Source organism: Camelus bactrianus, chromosome 1 (assembly GCF_048773025.1).
Source record: "Camelus bactrianus isolate YW-2024 breed Bactrian camel chromosome 1, ASM4877302v1, whole genome shotgun sequence".
NCBI classification, from domain to species: Eukaryota; Metazoa; Chordata; class Mammalia; order Artiodactyla; family Camelidae; genus Camelus; species Camelus bactrianus.
The window spans coordinates 106,452,756-106,468,042 of NC_133539.1; the positions used below are offsets into that span (position 1 = coordinate 106,452,756).

General features: G+C 51.0%; 1 protein-coding gene across 2 annotated transcripts in view; it reads right to left on the bottom strand.

Annotated features, from left to right (window-relative positions):
• Positions 1-10,601, bottom strand: part of ESYT3 (extended synaptotagmin 3) — a 47,953-nt gene extending 37,352 nt beyond the window's left edge. For both annotated transcript variants that reach the window (XM_010952291.3, XM_074370643.1), the window contains exon 1: positions 10,050-10,601. In XM_010952291.3, the coding sequence (XP_010950593.2) occupies positions 10,050-10,376 (327 nt within the window). In that variant the 5' untranslated portion in view covers positions 10,377-10,601. The remainder of the gene's footprint in view (positions 1-10,049) is intronic.
• Between the last annotated feature and the right edge of the window lie 4,686 nt (positions 10,602-15,287).

The window sequence follows — 15,287 nt, forward strand, 5'->3', positions numbered from 1 at the left end:
ATCTTTCCCTCGCTAGGGAAACAAAGCGAAGGCAGAAAAAGACAACACGTGGCTCACTCTCAGACCGAGTCCTAAAGTCTATTTTGTTCTAATTCCAATGAGGCTGGGAGTATCCGGGAGTCCCTGGGACCAGTTCGGAGGAGTCACACCCACACCAGCTGGCAATGCAAAGGGCTAGATTCTGAGTCTGAACACTTCAAACTTTTCTGTATAAAAACACCACCCAGAGAGCTGGTGAAAATGTGGATTCTTGGTCAGGGCCCTCTGAGATTTGATTCAGGAGGATGGAGGTAGGGCCAGGAAACCTGCATCTTTAACAAGCTCTGCAGGTTGTTCTGATCACGGTGGAGAAGGGTGAAACATGAGCTCCCAGGGCCCCGCCAGGCTGGAGGACGAGCTCTGGCCCTGGGGTTCCTAACCAGGGCTTCAGAGTCACAGCCTGTGTCTCCGGACGTCACCCGTGGGAGAACACCACTTTGTCATCAGATTCTTACCAGCCTATCAACCTCAATTCTTCTACAAAGGGAATATTTTGCACAATAATGAGCAAGGGGAGGCAAGAGCTAATGGGTGAAAACACCTACACTATCACTGCCTACTTAATATTATATATTACGTACATTATATTATATTATATTCTGCCTGGCGTGGGCACTGCCCTTACTTCTAACAGGTGAGCCACTCCCACCCCATCGCTGCTTTCAGTGCAGAAGTGCATTGGGGAGGGGCAAGGTCTGGTCCTGACTCCCTTCCTGCAGTCTCAGGTTTCCCCTGGTTGACAGAAGTGGAGCAGCTCATTCCTGTGCTGCCCAGATCGACAATTGAGAAAGAGAAGGGACATAAATCTAATTCTAAACAGAGACAAACTCAGAGCCTTTGAAGGTCTGTTTCCATAGAAACACGAACACTGTCCTGATGACATATTACAGGTATGAGTATCTCCCCAAAGCAGGTTTGGAAAATTCGAAAGTTGCCCAGGACCATGATCCAGCCACCAGGATCTCGGATGCCTGCTATTCTGCCTGCAGGAGCCTGGAGGGAAGTTTCCACAGATGGGGCCTCAGCCCCTACCCAAGGCCTCCCTAAGCTAACAGGGTCCTGCTGCTGTTAGTGTACTCGGGCCAGAGCCTTCCAGGCAAAGTGGGCTGTTAATCTCATGAGAGCATTCTTAGACATTGCCAAGGGAGTGGCGGTGACGACAGCTTAGAAGAGAAAGACTATGAATCAAACCAAGTCTAAGTCAGAACTGCAGGCAAGCAGAGTCCACCCGAATGGCCCGCACTGATGCTGCATCTTCAGGTGGTCACGTGCTTCATTTCTTAAACTCTGTAGGAGAAATAATTCCATAGCAGTGGGGAAATGGGGCCAGAGTGATGGCTGCATCCCATTGGGACCCTCAGATGGGCTGGGTTGGGGTGAGAGGCCTGGACAGGAGCTCCTGGCCACCAGATCCTCTCAGGAGGGAGAAGGACTGGAGGACTTCACTTACAGAGCGTGTCTGACACCAGGTGCACCCTGCTCGCGCCCCCTCACAGGTGTCCCTGTGACCGTAGCTCCTACTGAGGGAGGAGCCATATACAGACTCACAGAGAGAGAGACACAGAGACAGACAGCGATAGGTGGACACATAGACAGAATTACACAGACACAGCCACAGAACCACATGTACACACTCAGACCCAGGTACACACCCTCTCTGCTGGAGAGAAAAATAAGCCTCACAGCTCTGCTCCGGGGAGCATTCTTATACACACACTCCTGCTGACTCAACTGATGCTGCCAACCCCTCCCCTCCGCCAAGGAGAGAGGAGGCCCACTCCTAGGCGTCCTGCTGGGAGGCGGATGTACTGCACCAGGAGGCCACCTGGGCTCCTGTCCTCCTGGGACAGGCCCTGCTCTGCGGGGGCCTCCGCGGTGGAAAACGGTCCCTCATCTCACTCACTTTTCTCCTGACGAAGCATGGACTTTTGCCCCCTTTTTTCCTCTGCTTTTGGCAGGTAAACGTTTCACCATGAAAACTGCTTTTAAATCTGCCACTCTTCTGCTTAAAATCATCCTGCGAAAAGCGCTTTAAGGGAAATAACTGCTTTGCTGTCTTGAAATTCTGTCTAGCGCTGTTCTAGAACCCACAGGCTCCTTAACAACACACCCAGCCTGTGAACTGGCCCGAGTCAGCTGGACCCAGCAGGACAATGGAGCAGATGAAACCCCAAAGGCAGTCACTGGTGACAAGAACCCTGGTGCCAGGAGCCTGTCACCCTTTGCTGAGGAATAAGGGCTCTGAGCGGAGAGGGACTCCCTGAGCTGTCCACGGAGTCAAAGTTTCAAGGAGACCTGAGTGTAAATGCTAAGTTGCCGGAGAGTTTAATGGTCCAGCTGGGTTTGGTGATGCCTGGAGGGAAAAAAACTCATCACACTAGTAGAAGGTTAGTCGTCGTCATCATCATCATTATCCTCATGGCCACAGTGCAGTGGGGATGAGGATCTTTAAGGTCATAAAGTTTTGACAAATCAGTTTAATGTGTCGGAATCTATGTAAGGAACTTGAGACACACGGACTAAGATGTACATGGCAGACGTTCACTGAGGCATGCGTGCCACAGATTTTTATTGAGAGCCACTATGGACTGGGCACTGAGTGAGGAGCTGAGTGTACAGAGAGGAATAGGAAACATATCTCACCTTAAAAGAACATTCGATCTAGAGGAAAAGTCAGACATGAAAATAGGCAGGTGCAAATCAGCCTGGGAAGTGGAGTATTAGAGACTTGCTCCGGTCCTGTGAGGCCTGAAACAAGGGTCCCAGGTTGGGGGCCTGAGCTTGGACTAGAAAGAGGAGCCAAGGATGCCAGACTGGCAGATCAGAAGGAGAAATTCCAGACAGATATAGGAAATGCCACCCAACTCGGCCAGCCGCAGGGACAGGGCAAACTCAGATACCACCCTACTAGCTGACGTTAGAGAAATGGTTAAGCAACTTATGGTCTCTTCACACTAAGGATATCATGATCCTTAAAATGTTTTTGAAGAATGTTTATAAGATAATTGTTTTTATAACCAGAAAAAAAAAAGATTTTCTTTTAAACCACTTTGTAACCAGTTACTTTAAAATGCAAACACAGCATGGGCAAAAGAATGGAGTGGGTGAATCTGGGGTCTTGAAACATCCCACGTCCTGGAGGAATTCCCTGGCTTCTCACTCGAGGACCAGTGACCCTGGGCACACTAAGAGGGGGCTCCTCAGGCAGAAGCCACACCCCTACAGGGACGGGGTGGGCAGGAGCTGAGCTCTGACTCCCAGGGTGGCCCGAAGGACTCAAGTCTCATCCCCTTGGCTTGAAATGACAGGGTATGTAAAGAGAATGGGGCTCTGTCTCTTTAATAGCTCCCATGGGGGCAGAAAACATCTTAACTCTCTTTCCGTCTTCACTATTTGCAGTAGAGGAGGAGAATGAAGGAAAGCACTTTCCTCCAGCACATGGGAACACTCTGGGGCTATGAGCTCTAGGTTTCCTGAGATTTAAAAATCCCCGGGACTCTGTCAGGAGAAGTAACTCTGAGAGCGCCGAATCCTAACCACTAGACCACCAGGGAGGGTCAGGAGAAGTAACTCTAGAGGGGCGGGCAGAGAGGGCTGGAGAAAGGGATGGTGAGGCCCCCGTCCTTGCTCCACTATGTAGCTGGGTCGTGGCCTTCATGTGTTATCAGGGAGCAGCTCACACCTCCCAGTGGCTCCCCTAAAGTCTCTGGGGACATTCCCACAGAGGGGCCATCTCTGCCTGCTGTCAAGGCACTGGGCCAGGAGGCCAATGGAAGCTGGAGAAAGTTCACACCTTTCTGTCCACTGGAGAGGGGGCCACAGCAGAGAAGGACGGAGCTGTCCCACCCTTGGTCCTGATCCTTACCCCACTATGTGACCTCCCACTGATGCAGGTCCTCAGCTTGGAGAAAAGGTTGCTGGGGACACCCCTATCCCAGAAAGATTCAGCCTCCTGTAAATTAAGCACCTAGCAGTCCCGTATGAGTCTGAGTATCATTAAATACCGTCCAGAATCTGCTCACCCCAGGGTGAGCTCTAGTGAGCAAACGTGAGGAAAACTTCGGGCCCAGAGTGCCCACCCCTTCCCACAGCCAGCAACACCAAAAAGCCTCTTTCTCCATCCCAGGAGGCTACCTGGGCCACTTCCTGCCTGGGTTGGATCCCCTCCCCTGTGCTTTCCCAGGCCTTGCACTCCACCTTGCAGGACTGATCCCGCTATATCAGAAAAGGGTGACCTCACGGGTCTGAATCCCCATCCCAGGGGTTCCTTGTGCCACTCGTGTCACGGGCCAGTCTGCAACACTGTGCCTGACACACTGCCAGCCCTCAATAAATGTTTGCCAACTGAGTAAAGGAATGAACACACGATGCCAAAGGTCCCAGTGCCGGGTCCACACCATGTCCCTCTTATTGCCCAATCCTGGCCCAGGACATGAGAAGTCCATGAAGCATCATTAAGACATGGGGCAGAGACCCAAGGGGCATGACTAAAACCTGCCATGCCTCTTTCTTCCTGAGGACAGGCCTGACTCCAAGCCGTATGAATGACCTCACGGAGCTGCAGGGGCCTTGCAGGGAAGAAGTCCTCCAGCTCTAGGTGGCCCCCAACCAGTCCTGATGTTTAAAATCAGGTTCCACAGCATCGGCTCCAAGAATTGAGCTTTGGGATCTAATTTGCATGTGCCCAGCCTAGCTCAGAGCTGGCACTGCATTTACTCCCCTAATTAACAAAAGTATCAGTGCAGGACAGTCAAACCATGAGAACCCAGGCCCTGGAAGATTGCCGCTCCACCCACAGAAGGAATGTCGAACTCTCAGTGCCAGGAAAGCAAAACACTCAGCCCTGGTTGTTGGCTGAATGGCTGGCATGGAGGATTGGAAGGAACTATCCCAGGGACCAGCACCCCAGGGATGCTGCTATGAGCCTTGGACCGCTCGTTGCTTTGGGCAAATGGTTTACCTTTCCCTGGTGCTCACTCAGCCGGCTCCCCCAGGGCGCACCCAGTTAGGAGATGGGGAGGCAAGAAAGATTGGGGAACAGAGTTCTGAGGGCATGTGGCACCAGAGAAAAGCCAAGTTGGGGCTGACTGATGATGGCACACCTCTACAGCTGAAAAGGCTCTAGAGCGTCTCCTAGGACCTTATCATTGTTGGGGGAGTCAGAGAATAAGAGCAGACAGAGGTCCCCCAGTGAATGACCCTCAAATTCCCAGTCCATACCTGCCACCACACCACACTGGCCCACTCCCCACCCCAGCAGATACACAGGGGTTAACTGTCTCTAGCAAAGCTGCCAACTGATGGCTCTCAGCTGGCAGGAGAGTGAGCATGGCCAGACCTAAGCACAGGCAGACCAAACGCAAAGTTTCCCTGCCCATCATCCCCCAAACACAACTCACCTGGCCCGGAGGCAGGTGAGGCTCTCACCAAACTTCCCTCCTCACACCAGCCCACTCGTGGCAGGGGCACACCAAATATCCGATAAACAAACCAATCATCCAACTCGCTGGACAACCAGCAAACCACGGAGCAGCGAAGGGCCGGTCGCCCTCGGATCCAGGAGGCAGCCTGCAGAGCTTTAGCCAGGGGCCTGGGCCTTGGAGGGTATGGGGCCATGAAGCAGCAAAGGTTACGCCAGGAAGGGTCTTGAGCAGCCTAGATCATGAAGACCGGCTCTGAAGACCAGATGGGAAGTGTTTCTGGAGGACCAGAGCTGGAAGTCCATGACCAGAACCCCACAAAGAACGGGGGCCAGCCGTGCTCTGCCCCCTGCAGCTATCCAGCTCCAGAGCCACGTCTGCTGCTGGGCCACTTGGTAAAGTTTCATATTAGAAGGAGGGACAGTTAGGAGGCCTGAGACATTGAGGAGGATTCAGTGACAGCACCCCCAACCCCGAGCACCCACACATGCCTGCTCTGAACAAAGCAGCTTTTCACTCAACTCACCACAACTGCATGTAGAAACTGAGCCTTCGAGGAAGGCCCCTAGGTGCGCGGTGGGGCTGGGGTGTCACCAGCTCGTAGGATTGAGGAGTCCAGTTTTGTCACTGTGCTGTCCACAGCCCCCAGCCCCGGCAAGGTGGGCTGACAGAAGAGGCTCTTAATTCCTTGAAAAAATATATCTAAAAACCGAGTTCAAGGAACATTCTCATGTGAATGGCAGGCAGCAGCCGCTCCCCTGTTCAGGGGCTGAGCAGCAGGGGCCCTTGCCTTCTCTCCATGTGGCCAGGCCATGTCCATAACACAAGGGACTCCCCAGTTTCTTCACTTGTAACCCCTTTAAAGCAGAAGAATCCATTCCTTGAGCTGTCTCTTAGGTGGAAGGGAACCAGAGGAGGAGCAGGTCTGTCTGAAGTTAGACCAGAAACAACCTCCTTTTACAGGTTTTCACAGGTGGGGACAATGAGACCCAGAGAGGGGAAGCGATTTCAATCACCTGGAGGCAGCAGCTTGGAGCAATGTGCTGAGAACGATTCTAAGGGGCAGGAAAGAATGGCTCCTTTGAGAACTGACCACCATGGCCTGGCAGTGGGGACCGATGGCCTCTCTGCTCCCGCTCAGCCTGGCCTTGGCTTCTGTTCCCTCACAGGGACTTGATGCAAATTAGAGCAAGTTGCGTGCACACAGATGGATAAGCGATGGTGGGGGGTGTGGTTCGGATCCACCCCCACCCACTGGGCGCTGGGGGACGACTTGCATGCTGCGAGGCCCTCAAGACCTTTTCTTCAACCCCCAACTACTGGTTTGCCACCTGTTAATTTGTAAAAAATATATCTTGATACCAAAGGAGGTCATAATCCATCAACCCCCTTCCATGCAAGAAAGCCAGTTTTCAAAACAGGGAAGAAGGCATGACAAAAGGTCGTAAGATAAAGGCACCTGTGCCCAAAAATTGTGGGCCAGGGTCACTCTGTCCCCTCCATACAGGAGCCACATCTCTCTCTGTCTTCATAAACAGTACGTGTCCTCAAGAGAAAAGGAGAGAATGGGAGTAGGATACTCAACCAAGCAGGTTCCAGATTTTCCACATCATCCCCAGGCTTGGAAACCATCACAAGGTGGGTCAGAAAGCCCACATTTACATTTATTTGCGTGCTCTTCACAGGTGTCCCCACAATCAACCTCCCCACACCTGCTTCTCATTCTGGGCACCCAGCTCCCCAAGTGAGAAAGCACCCTGGAAGACCCTGATCCCTCCCTCACCCTACTCTGCAGGCTGCCAGGCACCCAGACTCCCACTCCGCATAGCTCCCACCTGCTCCTCTTGGTCCCCACCGCAATCATCTTGGCTCAAGTCAATTTTGCACCTGGCCTCTTTTCTCTAGCTTTACTCCCTCCTCCATGCTGCTCTTTACAGGGCCTTTCCAAAGCCTTCCACAGGCTACTTTCAGCCTTCAGAATCAGCCCCAACCTCCATTAAACCTGCCTCAGTTTGGCCCCTGTCCCTCCGCCAGGCCAAACCACACTGTACTCCTTCAGATACTGACCATACCACGTCTCCATGCTGTGCTCGCAAGCCTCCTTCCTTCTGCTTGGAATGCCCTCTGCATCACCCCGGACTCAATCTAAAAGGTTACCCAGGCCCTGGCCTAGCATATTGGCCAGCCAAGCCAGCCAGGAGAGTCTGGAGAACACAGGCTAAGGGCAGGCCCTTTCCAGAACCCTGCCAAGGACAGGGGAGGCTGTGGTCTGGGTACAATCTGATATGGAAATCAGGTAGGGTGTCCTTCATTCCAGGTCTTTTACCTCAGACTGGACCCTGCTCAGACTCCTGTCTCCAGCTTCCCTGAGACCTCAATGGCGAATACCTGGTATGCATCTGCCTCCTGTCCCAGACTGCCTTCTCAGTAGGCAAGACACCATCACCTTCCTCTGTGTGTCCCTGCACCCAGCAGCGTCAGGCCTGGGGTATGGCTTATGGGCTGAAAACCAGGAGGTACTGTCTTGTGTTCTGTCTCACCCATCAGGCTGAGCTTCCTGTTGGCTGGGACCATATGGTCCTGGGGTCCCCTCCCCCAAGAGAAGCCAGAACAGTTTCTATGGTGGCAGGGGATTGAGGGTGTCAAGGCCCCTACAGAATCTGATTCTTAGCCCAATTTCAGAAACGTTGCCTTCGCATACAGCTAAGTGTCTAGAGGCCTCCCTAACACAGGAAGGGGCAGAAGGGGAGGGTGGTCACTTGCTGACGCCTCACCATACCATGGACTGCCATGGAGATCACAACAGAGGTTTGACAGGCAGCCTGGGCTCCCTCAACAATGAGCAAAGAGTGTGGACAGGTCCAGGTCTGCTCTCTGGGTCCACACTTTTTAAGATCGAAAGCCTCCAAAGAACCATCAGGATGACCAAGGTCTGGGGGAGACAGGCCCCAAACACTGTCTCCATGACTGCCCCTAGGAAAGTGGTCACTGTGCTTTTTTATCACATACTCTTAGCAGTAAAAGTCTTTGGCCCCTTCAGCCTCAATATACATAAACCTATTTGCAAAGTTTTATTGTCAATCCATACACTAGTAACTGTTATGGGCTGACTTGTGTCTCCCAAAATTCATATACTGAAGTCCTAAACCCTAGTACACTGGAATGTGACAATTTGGAAACAGGGTCTTTATAAAGGTGATTAAGTTAAAATGAGAACATTAGGGCGGGCCCCAGTCTAATAGGACTGGTGACCTTATAAGAAGAGGAAATTTAGACACAGATATGTACAGAGGGAAGATCATGTGAAGACACCGGGGAAGAGAGCCAAATACAAGCCAGGAAGAGGCCTCAGAAGAAACTTAGTCTGCCAATACCTTGATCTTGATAAATTTCTGTTGGTTAAGCCACCCAGTCCATGTACTTTATGGCAACCCTAGAAAACTAATGCAATAAGGCTTGATTTCTTTTTTAACATAAAATAAATATAAACAGGTCTGTCTAATACCTTCTCAACCCACTTCAAATGCTACTGTCATGGGCAGGTGTGAGGAACCTATAGCCTGGCTGGATTTTAGACTACAGGCCTCAAGCCAGAGGAAATGAGGGGTCTGGTGGCCTCCGGACATCTCCCCCTGTGTGCCTGAAAGTATCTGGAAGAAACCAGAGACAACCAATGCCAGTTCATCATCCAGAGAAGGAGGTCTGCCACAGTCCAAGTCTTGGAGAGAATGTCCCTCTTCCCAGTGTTTCCCAAACTTACCTGAATGTAAGACTCACAGAGGTCCCTTAGTCCCACCTGGGGGTTGTGAGGTGGGGCCTAGAATTTGTTTTTGTTAAGTGGGCCGGGTAATTCTTAGGACCAGACGCATTTGAGAAACCACAGTCCAGACCATTCCACACCAGGAGACTGTTTTGTAGCTGTAGAGTGTGAGAGTGTGAGAGTGTGAGAGTGTGAGAGTGTGTGTGTGTGTGTGTGTGTGTGTGTCTGGGCGTGTCTGAATATCTCTAACAGGCGAGGGAGAGTGAGAAGCCTGTGACAGCGGGGCCTCTCTCCTGCCCCCTCACAGCCCCATCCCCGCACTCCCATCTCTAGCCCGGCCCCCTTCGTCTATTGGGGCCTCCGCTGAAGGCAACTAGTCTGCAGTTTCTTTCACTGCTGTATTGGTCAGTGTTGTGCCCTGCGTTTTTTCTTTGAATCAATAGATTCAACAAGGCGGAAGAAATGTCTTCTGCTTCCCTCACGAGTAACTTTGCAGAGTCCCAGACGCCCTTGCTTTTCTCCTGGGTGTGGCCCGCCCGTGACTTTATTCCCAGGTCCTAGGCCCTCAGTGAAACCCAGGATCCCACTCCCAGCACAGCCGGACCAGAGGAGAGGATCAGGCTGAGGGGCGCGGCGGCGAGGGGGCGGCAAGGCCACCGCCCTCAGGGTCTGTGAGCTGTGCGCCGCGGGGGTCCAGGTGTGCGGGTCCCCAGGCTCCTCTCCTCCCTCGGGTCCGCGCGCCCCAGCTCCCCGGCTGACCGCAGGTTCCCTCCGAACCTCTAAGGGTATCCGCCCCACCTCCGACCCTCGTCCCGCTCGGCCCGGCTCACCCAGGCGGGCAGGTGCTGGCCCCGCAGCTCGCGGCTGATGAACTGGCGTTCGTTGTCTAGGAATTCAAAGGCGGCCGCCAGGCGCCCAAGCTTCCCGCGGCGGTTCCTGCGCCACCACATCCACAGAAGGGCGCCGAGCAGCAGCCAGGTGACGCTGAGCCCGAGGTAGCCGGCTAGGTAGACCGGCGCCAGGTAGAACAGGACGCGCGCCACGAAGGTGTAGAGCTCAGGCAGCAGCTGGCTGGGCAGCCTCGGCTCCCTGCCCGGCGGGCCCTGGGTTCCCCGGGCGCCGGGGGCACCGGGGGCGCAGGGCTCCGGCGCTGGCATCTCGTCGTCTCTGTCTACTTCACCTGAGCTGAGGTCCGCGCGCCGCGAGAGCTTCACCTGAGCTGAGGTCCTCGCGCCGCGACGCCTGGGCACATCCGTACTCCAAGCGCAAGGACCGGGCCGCCGCGCCGCACGGGCCCTGCCGGACTCGCCCGAGCAGTTTCGGCGCGGGGCGCTCAGGGTTCTGCGCGACTCATCCGAGCGCGGCGTCTGGGAGTGCGCCGAGCCGCCGCCGCGCTCCTCCCCAATCCCGGGCTGCGGCTCCGGATGTCTCCGCCCTCGGGGGCGGGCCCAGGCGGAAGGGGGCGGGGCCAGGCTGCCCAGCTGGACCCAGCCCGGCTCTATAAAGAAACCTGGCGCCGAGGGCACATTAAGACCTGAACGTCCGGCGCAGGCGTCCCCAGAGGTTGCAGTTGCAACACCCGAGTAGAACCCGGGTGGACCCGGCGCTGCTCTAGGCAGTTTACGACTCACCAAGGCATGTGGGCAAATGGCTTGTCATGGATAAATGTCACCTAAAACCTGTTTCCTACACCCAGTCTACAATAAGCAGGCTAGTGTAGTAGACTCTTAGCTGGGCATTCGAGGGCCGCCCAGCCCCAGGGTGGGCCTGACCGTGTGTCTGAGCCCTCTAGGTGGACCCCAGAGCCCTGTATCCCTGCCCCCTCCTCTTGCACGTATAAAGCTTAGACCTAGCCTCCCGCGCCACCTGTGTGCTCCGCAACACCAGCTGCCCCGCACTCCCCGCCCTCTGTGTCGGGTGTCAGTTTGGATCTTCATTCCCAGTATCATCAGACCGACAGTTTCCCCGGCCAGGCCAGTCCTGCTCATCTCGGGGCGCCCAGTGCAGCAGGTGATTGGGTGGATGACAAGAGAAATGATGAGCCAACCCTGGGGTGCTTGGGGGTCAGTTGTGAAGCCCGTGGTTTCTACCTAATCCATTCTGAATGATCAGAGCAGGTGGAGGTCTGACTCTCCAAGTTGAGACGGTAAATCATCTTGTGGATGGCATACATTTTAAGTGGCTCACCTGAGTGGGCACGTAAATTACTGTAATGTGATTCTGGAGTTGACAAATGTGTTGGAATGATTCTACACTCTTTCAACAGTTTCACTGAAAGGCCAGACCCAATGGACAGCAAGCACAAAGTAACTTGTGTTCTCTTTTCCTCTGTCCTTCAGGGTATGTCTTTCTCTCTGGCTTTATCCTTCCTCTCTCCTGGATAAAATTACTGGCCTTGATGAGTTTTTTCCAACACCACATGTGTTTCTGGTGGTCCAAATAGCAGCTGGACCCTCCTCTGTTGTTCTTGATCTTCCACGACTTGGCCGAAACGGAAGCTGAAACCTCCGAGCTTAACATCCTCTTAGACTACATTTCAATGTGGGAAATGTGTCTCACTTAAGTTCCTTTTTGGAGAGTTCCTTTTTGAATGTACAGAATCCTATTAAAGGCTCTGAGAAGTCTTGCAGATAAAAAGCTGTTCTATTTTATTTAACCCTCTGTTTCCTCTATTATTTGACCTCAGAACTCCTTTCCTCAAAACACTGTCTAGTGGTTAACCCAGGTCAGCTTACACTAAGGGAATGAGAATGTATGACAAGGGATGCAGGAAGTCCTGGAACCTGAGGCAGGAATGCAGCTGATTCTCATGATGGATGGACCAGGAAGTTAACTCGCAGGACTCAGCTCCGCATCCCTTTCCAAGAAACTCCGCGTCCCAGGGATGCTGCGCTTCTTGCGGACCTGCTTCCTTTGCCTCTGGCTGGAGTGGAGAACACAGCACCTTCCACACAGCCTCCGGGGTCACAGAACTTCACAGAGAGACTCCTGACCCTTATCCACCCAATGCCAAATGCCTTGGAGAGAGGATCCAATTGTATCTATCACCCCTGACCCTCTTCACACACACCTGGCACACCACAGCCCCCTCCTGGGTTAGTGTGTTTGGGGGAGGATTAGCAGAGAAAGGAAGATTGTTGGTTTGGGAACTGGATACCTTCCCACAAAGACGTCTAGAATGAGACCTGGAACATCTGGCAGAGCATCACTCGCCCAGCTGCACTGCCTTCTCTGCTCCTTAAACACACCAAGCTCATTTATGCCTCAAGGCTTGTGTACTTGCTGTCTGTCCCCTCTACCTGGAATGTTCCCCTCCTAAATTTCCCCCACAGGGCATTAGGGAAGTGGGATTATGGTTGATTTTCTTTTCTCTCTTTTCTAAACTTCATTTATGTTATTAAATTACTCTCATAACTTGAATTATATAAGAACATTGAGAATCTGGCATCTAAAACTTGATACCCCACCTGAGGTCAGCTCTGTGCCTAGAACATTGGAGCTATTTTATTCCTTGATCTGGACACTCTGGACAGCAAGCAAAAGAGATTGTATGTACTGTTGGATCCTAGCACAACCTGGGGAAAATGCCTTCCAGAGCCTTTGCCTGAACCCATGTGATAACCCATTTCATCATATTATACCAGTTTTTCAGAGAATGCTAGCTCATTTGTTCAATATATTTACTGGTTACTGTTGTGAGTTGAATTGAGTCCAACCCCTACCCCCAAAATGTACTGAAGTCCTAACCCCTGGTACCTGTGAATGGGATCTTATTTGGAAACAGTGTCTTGGTAGATAGATGTAATCAAGCTAAGATGAGACCATACTGGCATAGGGTGGACCCTAAATCCAGTGACTGTTGTCCTTATAAAGAGAAAGATTTGGAGACAGAGACACAGGAGAGATATACAAAGGGAGAAAAGCCACGTGAAGGAAGTGACATTTGAGTTGAGACCTAAATTTAAAAAAAGACAAAAAGTCTACACATAACTTCATCTTGAGAAGAAACTTAGTATCTCATAAAAGCATCTCTTTTTTGGAACAGAAAGATAAAGAGCCTCTGCTAAGTAGACAGCATTAGTTTTAGTTTTGCATCTCCATGTGTGGCCGGAGTAATTTGTGTCTACTCTCTCCGTGAGACTGAAAATTCCGTGAGGACAGTGACTATACACATTGGATTTTATGTCCTCGGTGCTCAGCCAGAGTTTGACATGAAGGGGGAGGTGACAGCTCCGGTTAAAAGCACATTCTTTGTACTTCGTGTGCCTGAGTTTAAATCTAGACTCTTTCTGATTCCGTGGAAGGTCCTTCATGTCTCTGCAGGTCAGTTTCCTCATCTGTAAGATGGAGATCGTGGTCATACTTAAATCATGGGGTGGTGATGAGGGCTAAGTAAGCCGCGGTGTGTTAGAGCTGTGTATCCGGATAGGAAAGTTGTCAAGGAAGACTTCAGTTTGTCTGTATTGTTTGACTTATTACAGCAAGAATGTATTTGCATATTATCTGTATAATTTAAAATTTTTTTATTGTGATAAAATACACATAACGTGATATTTACAGTCTAAGCCATTTTAAGTGCACAGTTCAGTGGTATTAAGTACATTCACATTGTTGTGCAGACGTCACACCATCTCCATAACTTTTTCATCATCCCAAACTGAAACCCTGTACCTATTAAACAATAACCCCCCCCCCACTTCCCCTCCCCACAGTTCTGGCAACCACCATTTTATTTTTTGTCTCTATGAACTTGACTACTGTTCATACCTCATATAAGTGGAGTATTTCTCCTTTTATGACCAGTTGATTTCCCTTAGCACAATGTCTTCAAGATTCATTCATGTTGTAGTATGCAGAAGTTCCTTGGTTTTTAAGGCTAAATAACATTCCATTGTATGTATACACCGCATCTTGTTTATCCATTCCTCTGTTGATAGACACTTGGGTTGTTTCCACCTCTTGCTCATTGTGGATAATGCTGCTATGAACACGAGTGTACAAGTACCTGCTTGAGTCCTTGATTTCAATTCTTTGGAGATATACACCCAGAAGTGGAATTACAGAATCATGTGATAATTCCAGGTCTAATTTTTTGAGGAGATGCCAGAATGTTTCTCATTTGTTTATTAAATTTACTTTATTCAAGTTCAGGAAATTACAAAAGTAAGTCATGTTTGCTTTAACAAATAATACGGAGATGTATGAAGAAGTTTAAAATCATGCAGTCTGCATGTGATCGACGCTATCCGTTCCTCCCTTCTCTGTACAAAAACACACAGCAGAGTTAGTTTTAGTTTTGGTTCTTCTTTTTCCTTCTTTCCTCCCTCATCCTTCAATGGGGATAATATAAACTCAAAAGCTCTCCAGTATCACTCCCACAAAACCTCTATGAGTATGCATTAAATATTGAGATTATTTTATAGTTGGTTATTTAAAAAAAGAGATCAGAATAGCATCCATTTGCTCATTAAAGTAGTAGAAGTATATGGGGGAAGAAATAACCACTAGTATTGCACCTTGGCCAGCACTGGCATGCATTTCTTAGTGGTGATTGTAGCGGCCGTGACAGACCCCAAGTGGGGCTGAGCTGCAGTGAACCTGCCAGGAAAAAAAAAAAAAATCAGAAAAAAAGTCAGAGCCCAAAATAGTTTTCCAGGTAGCTCCTCACTCAGAGTATGTTACTCTGCAGATGGTAAGTGAATTTTAAATGAGGCCAGCAGAGAACAAAGTTCTCAGATTTTTTTTCTGCAAGAGTATAAGTAGACATGAGATCTGCTGCTCCAATTATGAAATGAAAAATGGCAGGAAAAGTAAGAATCAGACTTGCTTTTAGCAAAAGAAAGATGGCATCGTGACCATGGCAGTGAGGCTTTCTTGATCTCTTGTTTGAACTCACCGGTATCCAGCCTGCTGTGTAGACGGCCCTGCCCATCTCCAGGAAGAGAGCATCTAAGACCCCCCCACCCCCTTTTCCACTCACACTTGTCTCCCACTAACAGCTCCGGGCTGAAATAGATCCCTGATGAATATTGTCACTTGCAGAATAAGTAAATCTTTTTCATTATGAG